The following is a 20,485-nucleotide window of genomic DNA, read 5'->3' as shown; positions in this document are numbered from 1 at the left end:
CTGAATTCTAATATAGGTAAATCATATCTGCACAGTGGGACAATACATTGCAAAATGAATAATGTATTAAATACACAAATATTTACTAAAGACTTGAATCTTAAATGAAACTAAATATATGTACATTATTGCAATATCAAAAGCTGCTCATTTTACTTATAGCCATTGGAGGGCACCAGAGTGTTTTATCACATTAAAAGGCTTATTCTACATGGTGAGACACCCTCAGACCCAAGTCAATGAATTAAAAATCAGCTTAACAAACGTTCAGACACTCTCATTATGTACAAGCAGCAGGTCTGGCTGAGCTGCAGCACAAGGTTCAAAATCCTCAAAAATCCCTCAATTACTGCTGCTTGTTTCCCCGCACGCATATAGCAAATGATATAGTGAACACGGCATTCATCGCTAATCACAAAGCGACAGAATTCCCCAATGTCTTCCCTTATCTCTCACAAATGTCTGCAGACACGTTCAAAACCTGAAATTTCTTTTGACTGTTTACTCATGGAACTGGAGAACAGAGAGCTCTAAGATACTGCGTGACAGCACCAAAAATTCTCGAAATCAAAAATATACATTATGTAACAATAAATCTTACAGAGATACACCATTATACTAAATGTCACGGGACACATATAGTTATAAAAAGAAAAGTGTAACATTTTACTTGAGGGGGCACAAATAAGTTAGTAACTCGGTTACTACTCAATGTTTAGCAAATAATTAAGTAAAATAGTTCCTGCATGAAATACATGAACTGTCATAATTAATAAATGATGATTAAACATAGGATCAGTATGTAACTAACACTTAGGTACTAGTTAGTTAATGCATTAAGTAAGAGTGTACAACTGCATTATTTGTGCACCCTCAAGTAAACTGCTACCGAAATAAGCAACACATTGGCTTGCTTTTGGCCTTAATTATATTTTAATCTATCATAGAAATTATCTATTTTATTTTTGCTAAAAGCAGTAGTATTGTGTTCTACTCCACTGCAGCATAGAACCTTCACTACAGCCAAAGTTACGATGTTATTCCCTACGAAGCAAAACACACCAGTGCATTTAATAACCACAGCATGTGGTGTGACTTCTAGTTACACAGAATATACAAATATCTAGAATCATTAAGGTAGGAATTAAGTGCTTTCTGTCACACTCAGGGTTTTGATATAATTAAATCTGCAGCATTGCTGCAAAGGACAGCATAAGAATATGCATGCTATTTATAATGCAGGTCATTGGTGGCTTCTTTGTATTAGAGTTTGACTCAGATTAGGGACAAATAGCTAACAAAAAGGTCAAACCCATACCTGTGATTATTGATGCTCACCAGCTGGCCCACGGCTGGCCTCCTTACAAACAAACCTATCAGAGGAGACTCATATATCCTTGCAATGATGTAGCTCAGCCGTGGTGTTCCTGCCCTTTTCAAAATTCACACCGTGACTTTTGTGTTTTAATTTACCTTTCATATGTTTAATATAGTGAACTTCATTTTACTTTGCGATTCTGAGACTATAGAATAGACCATATTACAGGTAGTGTAACAGGGTTAGTGCAAGTATAAGGCTTTAAAAGGAAAGGGGAAAGAAAAACCTATTAATTTTTGAATAGCACTTCAAGATGTATCTTTCCACTTTTCTGGCAAACTACTAGTCATGCTGTTCCGAAGAAGGAATGTATGGCAGCTTAACACCCACTTAAATACTGAATGATTTTTATTTATTTTCAAGGGTATCTGCCTATCAAACACTGATCAACTGTCACCGATTCCACCATCTTGTAAACAAGTAAGAATACTTTTAGTGGCATTTCCACATATTTTCCATCTTGTACTGAATGAAGTGAGTGGGCTGAACAATCACTAGGGAACAAGCAGAGTGACTATAATTGGGCTTTTAACATCTTGGTTGCCTTGGAAATACACGTCTCAAGGCTGGACCAGGTGCTCTCACCTCTCAATGTGGAGCTTCCGGGCTAAGAGCTGCCAGTCTTTGCCTTTGGCGTTGGCAGTGTCGAAGGTGGCACAGATTCTCTGCCGGATGGAGTAAGGGATTTTGAAAGCTTTGGGGCCAGTCTGGGAGGTGACTGTGCAGTCAGAATGTGTGAAGAACGGTACTTGCTCCTTTTCTGCCTGGGAAGCCAAAGACGATGTGGAATAGCGATAGAGGAGAGAAATGCAAAAATCTTGCAACTGAATCAAGTATTTGCAAGCACAGTTCATTTTACACAACTCTCTGTACAGGGTCTTTCCCATCTTTTGCTGCAGTTATCAGTCTTTTGTAGTTTTCCCATGCTAAAAATTTCAGTGAATCAAGTATACATGAGGAGAACAGACACTTTATGTGCCAGAGACAAAAATAAAGCGTCTTAGAATAGCCCACTCGACAGCAAAGAATTTAGCCAACATGGGCCTGGCCAAGGTCGAGATCCTCACCTCTGCCACCAATGTGTAAACCTGGAGGATCTGCTCGTCCCCTTTGACCTGACGCACGCTGATCTTGCAGGACAGCTGCGTGGTGCTGGGGCTGTATCTCTCCAGGGAGAAGGCACAGTGCAAGGGCTGCTGGTTGCTGCACCATACATGTGAGAAGGAAAATTCCTGCAGCGGAGTACAAGGAACACAGAAGCTTGTTGAACCGGTGGGCCTTTCACGTCTCCATGTGACAAAGGAATCGCTTCCCTGTCATAGATATGGTGCATAGTGTATCGTAAAATAACACCGCAAAGTGGAGTCCGATCTTTAAAGGCCTAATGCACATGAGAGATGTGGGGGAGCTGTTCTGTCCACCATAACACTCAGCACTGCAATCTAGCTCTTCCTGAGGTTCATTAACCTTTTCTGATTCTGGACCCTTCCTGAGGTACATGAAAACCAATGCAAAATCCAAGGTAATTCTGATAATGGACCATCTCTCCAGGAATAAGAACTACACAGCTGAAAAACAGGCGCAAGGAAAATGATTTCCTTTGATGTGTAATTAATTTAGGCAGCAGAAAGAGGCCGTGACACCCCCCCCCATCATCTTCCCTATCTCCACGGTGACCTGCACAGAAAGCCCAGTGGAGGTGAGGGGGACATTAGATTAAAAAAAAGCTTTTTGTGCGCCATTACAGGACTGGGCACCAAGTTTTTTTCCAGTAGTGCAGTATTAAAATGGGAAACAAGGTGTTTCTTATAAGTAAAAGCTGACTAGATATACAGCTCCGGAAAAAATCAAGAGACCACTCTATAAAGTATATATATTTAAATCTGAATTCTTAAATCCTGGTTTAATCCTGGTTCTGCTGGCAGAAGGCTACACTGAGAGACAGGCTGCTTCCATGTTCAAAGTTCCTAAGACAGCAGTACACAAGAACAAAGTGAAGCTGGAGACACTGGCAATGACCAAAAACCAGCCAGGTAGAGGGCAGAAGCAACTTTCTAATGCCAGAGATGACTGTCAACGTATCTGACAGTGCCACATAAATCAGAGGATGACCTCAGGTGACCTTGCATCCCACTATCTCCATCTATCTGTCCACTTGGAGATCTCTCAAGCATAACTCCACCAATCAAAGATGCAAAACCCATACTGGTTGCAAAGAAAACTATCCTGTTAAACTGGAAAACCAGACACACAGGTAATATCACACAATGGTCAAACCTACTCAAAGAATATATGAACTTATGGAACTTATTACCCTACAGCACCAAACCTGAGACTTTTTGGGAAGTTTGGGGCTCATTTACCACTGCACTGGACTTGCCTGTAAACTAAACCCATGGAATGACACACATAATCACACTCACACTCGCACAGACAAACATATCGTCACTATAATTCCTCAGTGCAATCATACCCCAATTGTTGCAGGTCATAAGCTGTCCTGCAAAGAGGGGGGGGGGGGGAGTGGTTGATAAAGGACAAGGGGCCCAACAGTGAACCACGGTATTCAACCTCACAGCCTTCTGGATATGGGCACAGAGCCTTAGCCCACTGAGCTACACACCCCAGTTCCCAGAGAGGTGTGTATGAAGCCGTTTTGATCCTAATTATTTCACAAGGAAGCCTTGTGGCCAAATTACAACCTTCAACCTCCACATCAAGGAGCCACCACCTTGCCTGATGCTCAACTCTGCCTTACTGTCCTCCCTTTATGCTGGGACTGGGGTACAGAGTACAGATATACTGTATATTCATGATGATCAGAAACAGGCCTTGCAGAGGACATGGCGGACAGGGCTATGAGACCTGAAGCATCTGGTCTTGTGGATAGGGATTCACCTGCGAGTAAAGGTTGGTGGATCAAATCTCAGGAGGGGATCTCCTTTTGTGACATTGAGCATTATGTCTGACCTGATTCTGCTCTAGCAATGTACCGAAAAGTTATTTATAAAATATCTGAGTTGCTGGACAAATCAGACCTGCTACTAAAAAGGTCAAATTAATTATAATGTATATAAATAAAGTATGAAAGATAAAATGTATGCTAAAGCATACCTGCATCGAGAAAAGGTGATATTTATACATACATTCTGCTGGCTGGATTTTTTCTATTTTGTCCACTTCAAAGCTTAGTATATCTTTTTAAACTAAAAGGAAAAGGTAGCATTTATCTTCACTAATCATTTAGCTAAGACACTTAAAACAATGACATAAATCAGGTTCCTTATCAGCTTACAGAACTACTAAATTAGTTATGCTCCAGAGCTGTAGCTAATTCTTTGCAGTGATTATAGTTATTAGCGTCTGCCTAAGTATAAATACGAACGCTGTGAGATAATATAATAACATACTTAGAAACATGCTGCCATTTTTCTACCTGACAAGTGGTGAAGGGCTTGATATTCCACAGGAACTGTGGCACATCCTGAATGGACACCTGGAGGTTGAATGCATTTCCCCTGAAGCGCAGTGTTTTAGGTTCCTCCAGCAGCTGCCCACCTCTACCTGTTTCTGCAGCAACTGCCGCCTGCAAACAGAGAGAGAGTCAAACTGGAGCATGATGCAAGACCCAGCTTGAACAGTGGGACGCCAAGGAATTAATGGCAGGGCATCCAATAAACCAGGGCGTGATTTGACAGGTGTGAATGATATTTTTGTTCATCAGTAGCATTTTTTTGTACGTAGCTCAAAACAAACACAACTGCACTACGACCAGCAGCCTTTAGAATCTTATCTCTAATACTGACATGTAAGGACACAGAAAGAATCTATTTAATTAGAGACATAACATCATATAGTTTCTTTGCCATCATTGTCATGAGACTGTACATCAGAAATATACAGTGGCATACAAATTTATATGTAAAGAAAAGTTATTATCTAAATGCTGTGCTCATGTAGTACTATTCGTATGATTTAAATACTATTACATTTAAATGCAGTTTTAACAGTAAGAAGGAGGAAAACAACACATCAAACTATTTTCTTGTCTTGTATTATTATTTCATCTGGGTACATAAAAGAGCAGCTTTCCAGAGCCATTAAACAAGCAGCCAAAACATAACAGATAGAAGTTTCAATTTATAACCTTACAAATGCGTATGTGGGTTTAAATAAGAGTTCGGCGCATTTCCGAAACGAACGTGCTATCGATGAAAGACCTTTCTGATTTTAGACCTTAAGATATTCATCAATTATGCCTATTTTGTGATCCCTGATAGGTTCAAACACACAAGCCTTCCTTTGTCTGCTCCATCACATACAGAGAGGTCAGCACAAGCTGGACCTAATTGACTGAGTATAATAAAGGTTTCCGTGTGTCCTTGTGTGGCTGTAGCGAAGAAGAGGTTATTCGAATAGTAAGAAATAAAACCTTAAAAAACTGACTTGACATTGCTGGGGCTCCATTCAAATAGCGCTCTTCAATAAACAATACCATCTGCTTCTGTCACTCAGCATTACTGTACTGAACAAAGGCAAAACACAGCAACTATGCTGACACCTAAATTGAGAAAACAGGCTTCAGAGTTTTTTGACCACTCACCCGTGTGTATAGTAGGCATGTAAATTATATTGTTTTCATCAAATCCAAGCATAGCTGAAGTAAGATGTTTTGCCACGAGATAAAAGAGCCTGATTTCGGTCATCACTCAATTTTGATGAAATACGCAGTTACAGTGGTTTGCCTTTGTAAGGTAGTGTACCCAAAATGCATTGTGAGGTGTGTGTCTGGGAGTTTCTGCCTGCCTTATGGTCCTACGCCCCGTCAGGGAGTTATGGCGTGGGGGGTGGGGTGGGGAACGGAACCACAGACAAAATGCTCATATCTTCCAAATGCTGCAAAGTTCTCATGATCACATTCCATGTGGTCAGATGCCCGCAGCGTCTTTCTGATTATACAAAAAATCTTTGACAATCTAGCAGGCTAGTTTGCATGATTGTCATATACAAACAGAATGCTGCTACTACACCTAAACATCTATTTGTTACTTGTATAAATAATGAAGCCTTAACTTGTAATCGGACAGTCTAGCTAATTGTGAAATCAAAGTCAATTCATTGCTAAGTAGCACCTCACTCACCTGAAAGGCATGCGGCGTATCATCGACACAGTACACGCGCAAACTATAGTCCAGTGAGCTGCTTCCCATGCTGCCAAACACAGCCATCTTCAGCTTCTTGACAGCGCTTTCAGTGAGGGGCTCACCAACCAATGCATAAGACCCCGGCTGCTCCAGCAGAAGATGGCAGCTATGGGAGTCCAACAGGCAGTAGCAAAATGTTGTTTCATCCTCCATTGACATCACTTCCTGAAACACATCACCAAATATCCTAAATATGCTGCAAAGTGGTATAATGAACATCCCAGCAAGTAGGCCCCACAAAGGTAACCTCAATTTTATAAAAATCTGAAATGCAATCCAAAAAAAAAAAATCTAAAATGGCCATAAATCTTGTTTTTCATTTGGTTACTTGTGGTTAAGGGTTAGGGTTGTCATAGTTAGGATTAGGGTTATCCCCATAGAAATGAATAGCGTGTCCCCAAAAGATACAGATACCTAATCTGTGTGTGTGTGCGTGTGTGGGGGGGTGTAGTAAATTTAAAGTGAAACTATAAGTAAAATGTTAAAGCAGCAAAACAAAAGTTAAAACTCATAAGTCATTCATCCAATTCTCCATGGGAAAAACTGGTATAAAATTCTCACTGGTGCAAATGTCCTGGTGCCAGACTGAGAGGAACAGTACAGAACTACATTTCCTTAAAATGATCCTTTACACTTCTCCTTTTTGATCAGATTACCACGATGTCCTTTGCCTTTCATCCTGCTAAAAGGGCTTCACCATTTTAAACTACCTGAGGAAGACATGCAGTCTTTTCTAGGCAGAGAGATGCCCGGAAGAGACGTCATTCAAACTCTATTCATGAGTGACTCATGCCTGGAAGTTCTTTTGTAGTCTCTTCCTTTTGGGGGAATTACCTCTTGTGCAAATGTCAGTTACAGTTAAAAGTCTGCGTTTTGTCATCCTTAGTAGTACTCAAGCAACAGATTATTGGGTTCAATCTGAAAATGTCTTGGTAACCTAATGAAAAACACAGGAATTGGCCAAAAAATTAGACAAAAATGAAGCATAATGGAAATACAGCAAACATGAACTGTGAAAATGGTCAGTTCCAAAGAATGAATGAAAACAAAGTTAGGTCTCCTGGAGACTTTTCTCATTAGACTGTACACATAAGTCAGACCAGAGCCCAGCTTAGGAAAGAGGTCAGACAGAGAAACGCCAGTACTAGGTAGCACAGTAAAACAGTATTTCAGGAAAAGAAAATCTTCCTTTAGTTTACTTTTGTGTATTCCTAGCTCGAGGTAAAATGTGTAAAATGTATAAAATTGTGCACTCCAAGCATCATTTACCTACCAAGACTTAGTTCAATGTAAATAAATATGCATGAACACCATCAATTAGAACCAAGAGGACAGTAGTTGTTTTTAGAAAAAGGCCCAACTAAACAACAGATAGTGAAATAATATAGTGAAATATAGTGAAAAACTGCACTTTATACAAAGTCGTAAATAAATCTATCCTTCTTTCAAACCATGCGGTGGTTCAGAGCAGGCAGAGTCTATCTCTCGAATGAAAGGGCACAAGGCAGGGGCCAAATGCAAATTCGCCTAACTGTATGTCGTTGGACTGTCAGGGGAAACCAGAGAAACTCTAAAACGTCTAACAGGGAGAACATGCAAACTCCACACCCACACTGAATAAATATTAACTGATTTCCCACGCTAAGCAGCAGGCTGCTTCCAGGATCAAAATTTCTAAGACGGCAGTACACAAGAAAAAGGTGAAGCAGCAGACACTGGCAACGACCAGAAACCAGCCAGGTAAAGGGCGGAAGAGACTTTCTAATGTCAAAGATGACAGTTAACTTATCCGACAGTTTCTCATGAATCGTAGGATGACATCAAGTGACCTTCAAAAGGAACGGGGAACATTAAGTGCAGGTGTGAAGTGCACTGCTAGGACAGTTTGTAACAGGCCCCTAGGAAAAGCACTGAAGTCCCATAAAGCTTAATTTTTTTCCAGGGATCTGTATACATAAGTGCTCAAACTCACACACACACACGCACACGCACACATGAACACACACACAATGTCTTATATTATATACAATACAATGTAAAAAGGATATCCTACTGTTTCAAAATGTACATGTAAACAAATTGAGACTTCATTTAACAATCTTATGTTAGTGTCAATGTAGCAAACATGCTAAGAATGAGCTTGGCTTTAGCTGAACAGAGGTGTGCCAATGACCACACTAATACAATACTAATGTTTTTCTGTGGTGAACGTTTCAGTGGCCTTTTGGGCAGCTAATCTGTGTCTCAGTGCCGTTTTTGTCCCTCTAAATGCCTAGTGAAGATGTAGGCCAGGTTAAGAGGCTGAGTAACCAATTTCATGATTGCATTACGACGGCTCCCATTTCATTCTGTCCTTAGCAGACCCAGCCGATCGATGCCGTCCATGTCCGTGCGGCTCCTGGTCTGTTGTTACCCCGGGGTGACTGACACGGGTCGTGTGTCATCCCTGCTATTTTATGCAGGGATTGTTTTTCCTCAAACAGCCCCCACCTGCGTCTTATTGTGGACTTAAATGGAACTGGGACACATTTACCGGCCTCACTCTTCACACATCAGGCAAGTGGCGCAGCTCGTCCACAGAAAGTGCAGTCAGGACGGACTGCGTTGGCATTGTCCAGAGGACAGAAAAACATTCTGGCATCTGTGCACATACCAAGCCACACGCCTTTTCTGAATGAAATGTGACAGGTGAAGTAAAAAAATGCAGACTTTTTAAATAGAGTGAATTACTTTAATACTTAGCGACCTTCCTGAATAATTTCCGACATGTGTGCTGTGCGTTCCAGGCTAGTAACAATGAGCACTGATTTATTTATTCATTTAGCTATTTTACCTCCCACTTGTTATCCTGGGTTTTCCTTTTGAGCCGAATGTTCCAGTTGTCCTCGCTGACTTCAGCGCAGTGGGCTATTGTCATTGCTACAGGACAGGACAGGCTGAGGCCAGGAGGTCCGTATGTCACCTCTGGGCCCAATAGAATTTCATTCCCCTCCTCCGAATGGGCACTGCAACACATTTGTGATGATAAGAAATTACAAACACCTGATCAACAATAACAACCAGGACCATTGTGACATTTTATATAGGGAATGCAGCCTCGGTTGCGAGTACTTAATTAATTAAACCAGGCACAAGGAGAATGAAAGGAAATCAATAACAACTAATCTAAATAATCTAAAAGAACTGCGTGATGGAGTCAGGTAATAAACTATTTTTTAGAGACCTATTTTGTTTTAACCACAAAATCATTATATGAGGTTACTTTTACTTTTATGTAGGCCTGACCTACCAGCCAACATCATCTATCCATTTTCTGCTAATGCTAAAACGGCTGAATTCTGCTTTTGCACCTCCAAGTCAATTTTTTTTTTTTGTTAAAACAGTACTTTCATCACAAATAAAGTCCAATTTCATAATTTCCTCCCTCCAATTCATGCTTTCCTTCCTGTCTGAAGTAGCACTTACACAAATATATATTACAATGTATCACTGCTGGTACATTTTTTTTTTTATTTCCATTGAAAATTCAAACAGATAATACATGCATACAGCTGTGCAGGAGGTAAAAACAAGAGCATTAACATTTATATATTTAAAATAATAAAGTAGCAGCCAACAAATTCATACAATTATAGCTGCCTCCATCTTAATGTCATGTCTATATTATGTTTGTATGTCTTAGCATTTAAATTCGATTACATATTTTTTTAAATTTGCACTACGATCAACCAGAATAATATTATAGCTCACTGTATAACTCCACGTATCATATATCTGAAGCTGTCATAAATGACATTTTCAATTTTGACGCTTTCACATCATAATGTTTTTCAGAGAAAAGAACATTAAAAGATACAACAGGAAATTCTTCAAGGTCTAATACTTTCCCAGGAGGTTCACAAACAGCCACATGGTTTACAATCTGAAGTTTGGGGCACTGTTAAAGGAATCTGTCTCCTAAGCTATTGCTTGCTTTGCATATTGATCAGTTTATGCTCACTAACTTCCAGCCGTTATCTTTAATTTCCATCGGTTCTGATGATGGTGAAGAATGAAACAGGAGCAATTAATGAGGGAAATTAACAAAGGTGGTGTTCTGTCATGAAAATCAAAACAGCAAAACAAAAGCTCGCAGCTGTTCCGTTTCTGCAGTCATTACAGAGGCAGAATGAAAGACGTTCACCTGGAAACACAAACGCATTCGTTAAAAACAGGCCAATGATAAATAGAGGCTGCTGCATGTGTTAAATGGAGGAGAGAACGTGACATTTTAAAATATACAGAAACTGCCCATTTAAATGTAATATTAGTAAACAGTGATCTGGACTTGAAATTTCATTGTAGCTACTTATAAAGCATTTTATACTAAGTGTGACTTCATCCATTTTCTCTAACCAGTGTGATATTTAAAAGTAAACTTGAGCCTGTATGTTGGGGGAATCTAAAAAAAATGTCTTTCAAGATGTTTTTAAAAAGGAGAAAGAGTGCAAATGAGGTATAAGGTGTTAATCTGCTAACATTGAATAGATGCTTATGTGTGTAGTACATCTATAAAAAGCTATATAAAGAAATCATTCCTTCAGGTTTAAAAATCAGACAAAATATCTATTTCATATCACTGAGACACAGCAGATGACTGTAATACAGGTATTGACTGAAATGGAAATAATGCACAATATAAAACAATATTAATATTATATTAATGTTTTGAAACTAAGAAGCACTCATATTACACTGCAGTGCATGGTATGGGAATGCGCGCACGAATGGTGGTACTTTCTCTGGCATGAAGTCTCGACAGCGAATGAGCCAGAGTCATTATTCTGTTACTGACGAACCTCCCTGTAGGGTTATAAAAATGGGCATTGGTGAAGTGGAAGAGGACGAGTGCTACATACAGCTGAAAATGGGATGTCGATTAATGCTGTGCATTGAAAACCCTCAAATTTACATTTACGTAATTGCCACATTATTTTACTGGTGTTTACGTTTACTAAACGCGTGTGCATATCCCCCTCCAGATGTACGCTCTTCCTCTTCTGCAAAAGCACTTGAAAGTTATCAAATGGATACATGCACATTCTTCATTTCCATTATTTGTATTTTTGTTGTAGCTTCTTTTGTGTCAAGTCATGTGTATTGTGCTCTTCTGCTTATTTTCATTATTTATACCGTCTGGGGATGACTCACCCATATGGATCTCAGGGCATGTTTGAATGTTCTGAGTGGCAGCTGAACTTAATAATATCCCATGTTTACATGGCCTGCTTTTTACACAGTATGGCCCAACCCGCATCTCTCATTCTCTTAATGACATTTGCTCAAAATTGGTATACACAGAGCATTACATAAAGTCATTAATGTCCATGGAAAAGAAACATTCTCAGCCATGCAGTGTCTCTCTATAAACAGATCCGAAGATTATTTTATCGCATTTCAAAAGGGCAACATGAAGTCAGATTAATTTGGAAGCCTGTAATCTCGACAGCTCACTCATTGTCTCTGGTAGAGTGTAAGGATTGTCCCGGGGGGTTGGGTGCATATGTCCACAGTGAAGCAGGCCGCAGGTGCTGCTACAGACCTGTTTCATTGATTCACAGAGTGCAGAATGTTCTGCACGTGCTTTCGCTTTGCAATGACCAGAGTAGAGCCTTCAGGGAAACAGCTGGCACACACAGTCTTTCTACACAGGTTTTAGCTGCTTTTCTGAGATGAAAAGTCTTTGGAAAAAAAAAAACAGTGATGAACCAGGCTTGAAGAAGGACATGTTTTCTTTGGCCCAGCAACATGCATCCGATCGATTGTAGCCTGGTGTCTTAAAAGTTGGATTTATTGAAATAACAAACAGATGAAGCTTATGGTTCACTGGGAGACAAAATGATATTACGAGGCAGGTGGCTGAATTGATGATTTTGGTGTTGAAAGGTTATCAATGGTACAACATTTCCAATAGTCTCCTGCAACTATTGTAATGATAAATTGACCTTAAATATTTGGAAGGACCCTCAGCATGTCATCTAGCCATTGCAAAATGCTTCAGGGGTGTTGGTCTGACTGATTGTGGAAGATCTATAATATATTACAACTGCAACAGAGAAAGTTCTTCAGTACAGACGGTCTAGCTGAAAGAGAAGAAAGAACTCAATTTCCACAGGCACCTGTGCTTTGAATAGGCCGTGAGTGACAGCGCTCAAGCCGACAGCCCAAGAAGCCAAGGAAGATGGAAGTCAGGAGGCAAAGGCGCCACGCTTATCTAGGGGAAGCAGGCATTCAGAAGGACAGGCTGATAGGCTGTGTGGCCATCAAACCGACTGGCCATTTCAAAATATGCTGGACTTGGCAAGAGATTCTAAATCATCTGCAGTCATTATTTGTAAGTAGACTGAACTGTCAGATTTCATGCATTAAGTGAAAGTTGTATGAGAACTGCATAGGGTATAATCGTAAATTGATTTGTTTTACTTTTAAGCTAAAGTTTAAATGAAAATTAAATGCAGTTATACATTTTGTTGCCTCCTCATTGATCTACTAAACTTTAACTTTGGAGGAAGTGACTATAAGCTTTGAACAAAACCTCAAATATATTGGACCGGACTCCATTAAAACAGCTTGTTTTACTGCAGTCAGTTCAGCCTCTGTTGAGTTAAATCAACTTTACATCCCTCTGGTAGACACCAAGCCAATGCCTGAGCTGTTACCATAACATAAACAACAGACAATTCTGCCTGTCTAAACAAAGAGATATTAGATACCAGATTCGGGATATATCTGAAGAGGGTATTAAAAATGTCTCTTATAAATCAAAGTCAAATATAAATCAGTAGCTAAGGACACTGACTTGCAACCTAATTGTTTCTTATTTAAGTTCCCAAAAGATACAATTTGAAGTATTTTAGACAAAGTGCTTTACATTAATCTGACCTAGTGAAAATGCCCAACTATATGCATTGTTGCCTTGGTTAGAAAAATAGTCAAGCAGTTAAAATATTCTGTTTTTAAAACTGTTATTATTTGACATCTGCTACATCTCAATTATTACCCTTCATTCTCACTTTAAAAGTATTTATTAAAATCACATAGCATTTAGTAGTTGTTCAGTTTTTGATATATACAGTTTTACTATAAAAAGGAAAAACATATAGCATGTACTAGCAATTTTGATCAAGGTGTTTTTCTTAATCACACATTTCATAAACTAAAAACGTGCTTAACAATCCTGAAGAAGAAAATATATAATTTTTAGGTTCATTCCATCCAAAGGAGCGAGTGAAAGTATAACATGGACTAATGTAAGCTGGCTTTGAGTGCTACAACCTTAGCTGCCACCTGCAAGGCTATCTGAGTAATGGGCACTCAGTTCATGACACGTCAAAGACTCCTGTGGGGAGTCCAAGATGGGCCCAGAAACCTGCTGGGCCCCGTCTGTCAGAAAGAAGGAAGCAGAAAGAGAGAGAGAGAGAGAGAGAGAGAGAGATGGCAATGTGGGCTGCCTGGCAGAGCTGGACTCGTGATGCAGGCTCACCTGGACTCCTCTGTATTCACCATCATGTACATTTCCCAAGAGGCGTCTTCTGCGGCTGCTCCGTGGGGCACCAGTAGGCTGACTCCTGGAAAAGAGAAAATCAATCAAACAAACAGGGGAGGAACAAAAATCAGCATGAGGCACACAGGAACGACAAGAAGTTACTTTAAGAGCAGTGTCCCCCTTTTATACTCTTAGTATTAAAGTGCCAGTTACATCACCTCATACCATAAAGACAAAGAGATCTATTAGTTATAATCTGTTGCTGCTATCAACAACTCGTCACTACGCAGTCAAGAAAAGAGAGCAGATTGAAAGACAATGATCACAGAGTACTTGGTGTAGCATTATTAAAGTCATTATATCCTTTTACACAAACTTCCAGCAGCTGTTAGGACTGCATAGTCCCTTATTACATTTTTTATAGTCTGTTGCAGCTTAAATACTTCTCTGTTCATATACCCCAGTCCTCAGATTTCTCTACTTGTCACCCTGACACCAGGTTTAAGACAGAGGAGTGGAGGGTGAATATACAGGGCTGGGGTGACGTCAGATGACAAACTCCTTTCACCCATAATGAGTTACAAACCCTTGTTCTCTCTCGCCAGGCCCCCGACCACATGCTCAGCATATGACAGTTGATCCCGCAGCTTTTATCCTTCCCTGAGGGCAACATCACTTTTTGCTTTCCTTGCCCTTTCCCTGTTGCTCCTTTCCACCCCCTCCATTTCCTTGCTGTAAAATCCATTACTCCAAAAAAAAGAGTCACCATTCTTCTCCCAATCCCCATGTCGCATGGATCTGTTTGCCGTGGTGCAGAAACCTGGGAGAAGAACTGCTCATATTACTGCCCGTGTCTGCATCTAAATTGCTAGCCTGGTGGCAAGGGCCGCTTGTGGCCACGTGGAGAATTGGGGGCTTGCACTGTGAGATGTGGCGGACTGATCAGGGGGGTGCACTCCAGATTTATCGCATTAATCTCCTTAAACCTTGGAGAGAGCTGGAAACGGCATGGCACGGTAGCTGCGGTGGAAGTTATTAGAGAAGACCGAACCTACTTCAAGCAGTAAAGCGTTCCGGTTCCTATGGGGCCCAGCTGACTCCGAAGCACACAGCTTCAGCTATAACACCAGCAGGATTCGTGGTCTGGCTTTTCTGTCTAACTTGGTCACACAGAACACCACATACAGCCCTCGCTGGGCAGAGTAGTTAAAACCCCGTCTGTATTGTGTGCTTAAGCAGAAGACAAGTTTTGAATGAACTAGCTAAAATTCTGGATATGGGTGACCAAGGTGTCCAACAGTAACTCATTACCATCCTCATTATGCTGGTTCCCAGTGGATCAGTTCATCTGATGCCTACACCTTGCCCCATATTGAGGACTTGCTGGATTAGCAGGAAATGACTTATTTTTATTCGACACTGCATTTCACCAAGGTCTACTGGCTGATTCCCCGATTTTCAGAAACTTGCATCAATTTTGCGAGCTTCTGAGGAGATTTCAAGGGTCATTGGCCTGGCCAATTTTCAGTAGCTGTTTGGGCCACACACTTTGTCCCAGTGTTGCTCATGCTGCAGAAAATCATTATTTATAACAATGAATGGCCACAGCATTCACAACATTTGTGAGCCATCTTCCAGTCATTGCAGAAGAAGAGCCTCAGTGCAGCCTTGGTGAAGTATACTGTTGGAAAAAGGAGGGGTTCGTCATGGAGAGCAGACAAGTCAATAAGACCACTGCTATTGCCACCTGTTTGTAACCCAAGGTTATGAAGTAGGCGAGGTCATTTCAGGGGCTGGCAAACTACTATTGGTGCTTTTTCACCAACTTTCTCCACCTTAGCCTGCCCACTCATGCTCTCCCCAGAGAGAGTGCCCAAGGTCAGGCCGCCTTCTGGGTCATTAAAGCTACACTCTAGGTTAGTCCCCTATTGATGTTTCCTGGCTTCTCTTGGCCCTTTATTATTTTACGGGATGATGCTTGGGAACAGAGAGAAGGTGGTGGAAGGGCAGTAGCCTGTTCTTCATATCAGCAGGACGCCATCAGCTTGCAAGGCTAAAGATAGATCCTTCTACTTCCTACATAGCTGATTCTGCCTCCTACAATGGTGCATCGACTTCTGTTCAGACCATACACCCCCCACTGACTCCACTGCATGAAGGATACTGATGCCTGGATCACTTCCAGGTGATCCATAGGCTGGGGGGGGGGGGGGGGCGACCAAGTCTCTGTTGATTTCCTCTCTCAAGAAGGAGGAGTGATGAGTGCTGATAAGGACCATCCTTGACTAGAGTCTGACAATGGAGGAGTTCAAGATGGGATACCGTAGATATACGGGGGTGGGGGGGGGGGGGGAAGGGGGGACAGGCCTACAAGCCCCTTTCATGTATTCATTTATAAAACAATTGAAGAACCTTTTCTCTTTCACCACATCCTGACCACATACTCAGCCCACCTGCCCTGACAGCCCAGCCAATATTACTGTCTGAAATAAATATATCAGGGGGAGGTGGAGTTAAAGTAATGTCTATACAGCTTGCTAGAAAATTCATTAAAATATACTCTGTAAAATTGCATATGGCATATAACAGTGGGAGAACCCTTCCAGGACCCATTAAATTGTCACTGTGACATTGCCTGTGATGATGCTCCGAAGGGTGACTTATTCCTGCATTGGAAAAGGCCACAAGGCACAAAGGCCATATGTCTGTAACTGTTGGGTCCCGTGTTTGTTAGTACTGAGCCTGTTCTTTTCTCTGCCTGTGTGAGTGTCTGCAGATGTTTGGATGAAACTGTGAACCTTCAAAGAAATAAGAGAGCATTCTGGATCACTATTATGAGCCTTCACTGCGACCTTGCACTGAATAAGTGGTTATGGAAGATAACCTATGTTACTCAAGTAGAAACTAGACAACCAAAACTGAATTGACAAGGCAGAGAAGGAACCTTGCTTAAGTCATATACAGCAGTTGTTTGTGACTTAATGATGTTAGATAATACCCATCTCTACTCTTCAGCTGTGACAGTGAAAACATCTTAACATTCCTGTTATGGGACTGGAGGAGCTGTCCTCATGTGGGGCAGAGGAGACTTCAATCACAAGTACTCCGAGGAGATAGTAGCTGAGCTTCTCTGATGGATTTGTGGGTCCTGCCAGCAGTGGTGGCAGGATATCTGAGGGCTGACCCCAGAGCTCTGTGGGTGAGTTGGGAACTACAGACAGCTCTCTTCACAAGCCAGGTCCAGCTCGGTCAATTCATCATGGAATGTGGATTTGCAAATGGCATTTTCCATGACATTATCCCCTTTTACTAAGAATGTTAGTTCACTACATTACAGTTTTCTGGTAAAAAATTATAATAGGCTCATGATACAAAAAACATTCCAACGTAAGTTGATACAAAGACCCGCGGTTGTTGACCTTTTGCTGTGTGGTGTCCATTAAAAAGTTTTGCTGCTAAGCAACAGCTGAGGTTCTCAAATGCCCTCTGCATCCCTCTCCGTCTCTCTGTATTCCTCAAACAGCCTCTTACCTGTGTTTGGCACTACCAGCCGCCCGCCCAGATGCCCAAACACGCCCGTGGTCCTCAGTTGTGTCTTGGTAGGAGTCACTGGGGCATTCGGGGTGAGAAGGCCTGGCTTCTGGCTTTCCATGCTGCTGTAGTCTCGGTTCAGTCCTCGGGGGAAGGTCTCAGGATGCGCTTTGACATGGTACTCAGCACGATCGGCCACTCCCAGCGACACCATGAAAGAGCTCTGAACCTTGACCTTGATGTCAGGTAGGGGGTCAAAGAGCTCCTTCTCCATCAAGTCCTGGAAACATATGGGGCTGCTGTAGGTGCGACCCACTGTCAGATCTGGCTGCATGGAGGAGTTGAGCAGAAGTGGGTTTCCTGGAGGGAAAAAAAAAATCACAGCCTGACTTATTCACCATTAAGAAATATATGCATGTATAAATACTGGAAACTGTATATCACAATTTGTCTGTATTATAAGACCGTTGCATAGTAGTCATAATTTCATCTAAAAAAATGGAGAGAATTATTAATTGAATAATATTAGAAGTAATACACACAAAAAAAACAATCCAAAACATTCATTTTCAAGCTTCAATAGAGCGAACTTAGCATGATAGTAACCAGATTACAAATTATGTGAATAACTTTATACGAAAAAAATAATGCAACATAATAGACCTGATATATATATATATTTAAAAAAAAGATCACGGAAGAACCATTAGCATAATCTCTGCGGACTGATAGTAACATCCAGCATCAGCAACAGTCATAAAAAAGGTTTATGAGGTTAATTACTCACAGCTGAACCAGCTTAACATTTCGGAGTCACGGTCACTTCGTTGTAACTACACTGTTCGACTAACACAAATGGGTCATCAGGACCACCAGGTGTGCTGGAGATGAATATGGGGGGGCGGGGAATTCAGTAACCCCTCTTTAAGTGGAAAGGTTTGGCCAGCTACTGGCACAGAGCCAGGCTGGTCATAGAGGGGGTCCCCAGCACCAAGTGCCCGCCCCAGGGACTCTCTGTGCTGTGCCCATCTGGCAGCCCCCAGAAAACTTCTTGCCAAGATAACATTGGTGTCACAGAGTCCTTGCTGCCCAGCTGTTGCCTGGTGAGGGCTGGATTGCAGTAGGCCAGCGCTGTTTTTAATATAAGAAACTTGTTCATCACCATAATACCTGCCCCTTCTTAACATTCAGGATGTTTACATGCTTGTCCCCTGAACGAGGAAACTGCTGAGTACTGTAATATCTGTACCAGTAAGTTATTTGCTTAAACTGAGGGCAGCAGGGAGTAACAGATCAGACCAAATTTCCAGTTCAACTCGCAGCTCTGTTATACCCTTAAGAAAGGTACTAATTCTGTAAAAATTAATTAACCAAAAACTAACTGTTAATTTCATACCGATCCCATGTTCATTAGTCAATCCTAACAGTTCGCGTATTTCATGCAGTTACTATATTTGTTCATGATTTGTACTTCAATTGTACCCGAGTTACTTAGTTACTTATGCCCCCTGAAGTGTTACCAAATTCTGAAATGAGAATATGCTGAAATGTGATATTAAAGGTACACATGTGAGAAGAAAAATACAGGCTGATGTATAAGATATTTTATCTTAAATAATAATGTAAAAATGCATCTCGCAAAAGAATTATGTACAATTTGCAATGCGCTCTCTGACAAAAACAGCATGAAACTGCATTTTACGATTTATACTTAGGTACTTTGTTTTTTTGCTTTCAGTAGTTAGAGTAATATTGCTATAATCTCACCTTTATGATTATAAGTGTTCATGTGTACATGCAAGCATTTTATTCTACAAGTATCAGGATTCAATACAGTCTTTTCAAGTATCCCCACATCTCTATTTTAGAGACTCACTCATCATGACATGCTTTACTTTTCCATTTAATTTTACTGCTTATCTCTGACATCCCCCCCCCCCCCCCCATACACGAACAAGGCTACTTTCCACAAATAAGACTTGTACAGTGATCAGTTATTACTGGCAGACCTTTTACCTGTCTTATGAAAATGCGACGAGTAGCTTAGACTGAGTATATTGTATCACCAATGCCTAAGGCCATACGGACTGATGGAGTTCTGCTGTACATATATCAGCAAATATAGCTGTTTATAAATTAGGCTGTTAAGCAAATGACTTTTGGTACTTTTAATACCACTGAGGAAGGGTATAACCATGAGATGCTTCTTTATATTACATGCAGTTAAAATGAAAGCATAAAACCTTAAGGTATTTAAATCGCAGACATAAAATCACCTCAAAGAAAAGCGAACATACGGGTTAATCTTTATCCTTAGAGGAAGATCTAAGGACACGCCATAAGTAGCTGGCAGAGAATTATGTAATGGGGCTGTACAAAATTGGAAAGACAAAAGTTAATGAAATGGACCTCACATTAGACACCTTCAGGGATTCTTTTGAAATTAGACATCTGATTAGAAATCACTCAAGACGAGGATATTGGAGCTGACACTAATGCAGAAAGATAGAGGAAAAACCCGCAGCTTGATTAAGAATCCTGGTTCCTGCCTTCTACAGTATTCATGGAGCAAGCTATGACAAGGATATTACTTATATGCTTATTTTATAGAAATTGCATAGTGCTTGGTGAATGCTGATCACTCCAGTACACAGAGGTCCATCTAGCCCAAGCTGAAAGAAAATCTGATGCACTGTTATTTTAATTTTTTTTTTACCATGCTCAGTTTACGAAAAGCCAGTTCTCCTGTAAAAACAAACAAATATGTAAATCTTTTCCAGGTTTCCGTTATGGTTTCCAGTGTCTCGTGCAAACACTTCACTGTATATTAGACAGCTAAACATTCCT

The 20,485-nt window shown here is 40.8% G+C and overlaps 1 protein-coding gene and 1 long non-coding RNA gene across 4 annotated transcripts in view; one reads left to right on the top strand and one right to left on the bottom strand.

Annotated features, from left to right (window-relative positions):
- unc5db (unc-5 netrin receptor Db) overlaps positions 1 to 20,485 on the bottom strand; it is a 165,602-nt gene that overhangs the window by 3,394 nt on the left and 141,723 nt on the right. For all 3 annotated transcript variants that reach the window (XM_023838555.2, XM_023838556.2, XM_023838557.2), the window contains 7 exons: positions 17,639 to 17,998; positions 14,105 to 14,189; positions 9,416 to 9,587; positions 6,520 to 6,747; positions 4,815 to 4,964; positions 2,446 to 2,610; positions 1,964 to 2,142 (listed from right to left, as the gene is read on the bottom strand). In XM_023838555.2, coding sequence (XP_023694323.1) covers positions 1,964 to 2,142; positions 2,446 to 2,610; positions 4,815 to 4,964; positions 6,520 to 6,747; positions 9,416 to 9,587; positions 14,105 to 14,189; positions 17,639 to 17,998 — 1,339 coding nt within the window. The remainder of the gene's footprint in view (positions 1 to 1,963; positions 2,143 to 2,445; positions 2,611 to 4,814; positions 4,965 to 6,519; positions 6,748 to 9,415; positions 9,588 to 14,104; positions 14,190 to 17,638; positions 17,999 to 20,485) is intronic.
- Positions 1 to 20,485, top strand: part of LOC140581475 (uncharacterized) — a 60,818-nt gene that overhangs the window by 8,105 nt on the left and 32,228 nt on the right. The gene's annotated exons all lie outside the window — the stretch shown is intronic.

The sequence above is a fragment of the Paramormyrops kingsleyae genome, chromosome 2 (genome assembly GCF_048594095.1).
Source record: "Paramormyrops kingsleyae isolate MSU_618 chromosome 2, PKINGS_0.4, whole genome shotgun sequence".
NCBI lineage: Eukaryota > Metazoa > Chordata > Actinopteri > Osteoglossiformes > Mormyridae > Paramormyrops > Paramormyrops kingsleyae.
This window is presented reverse-complemented; position numbering and strand designations above follow the sequence as displayed.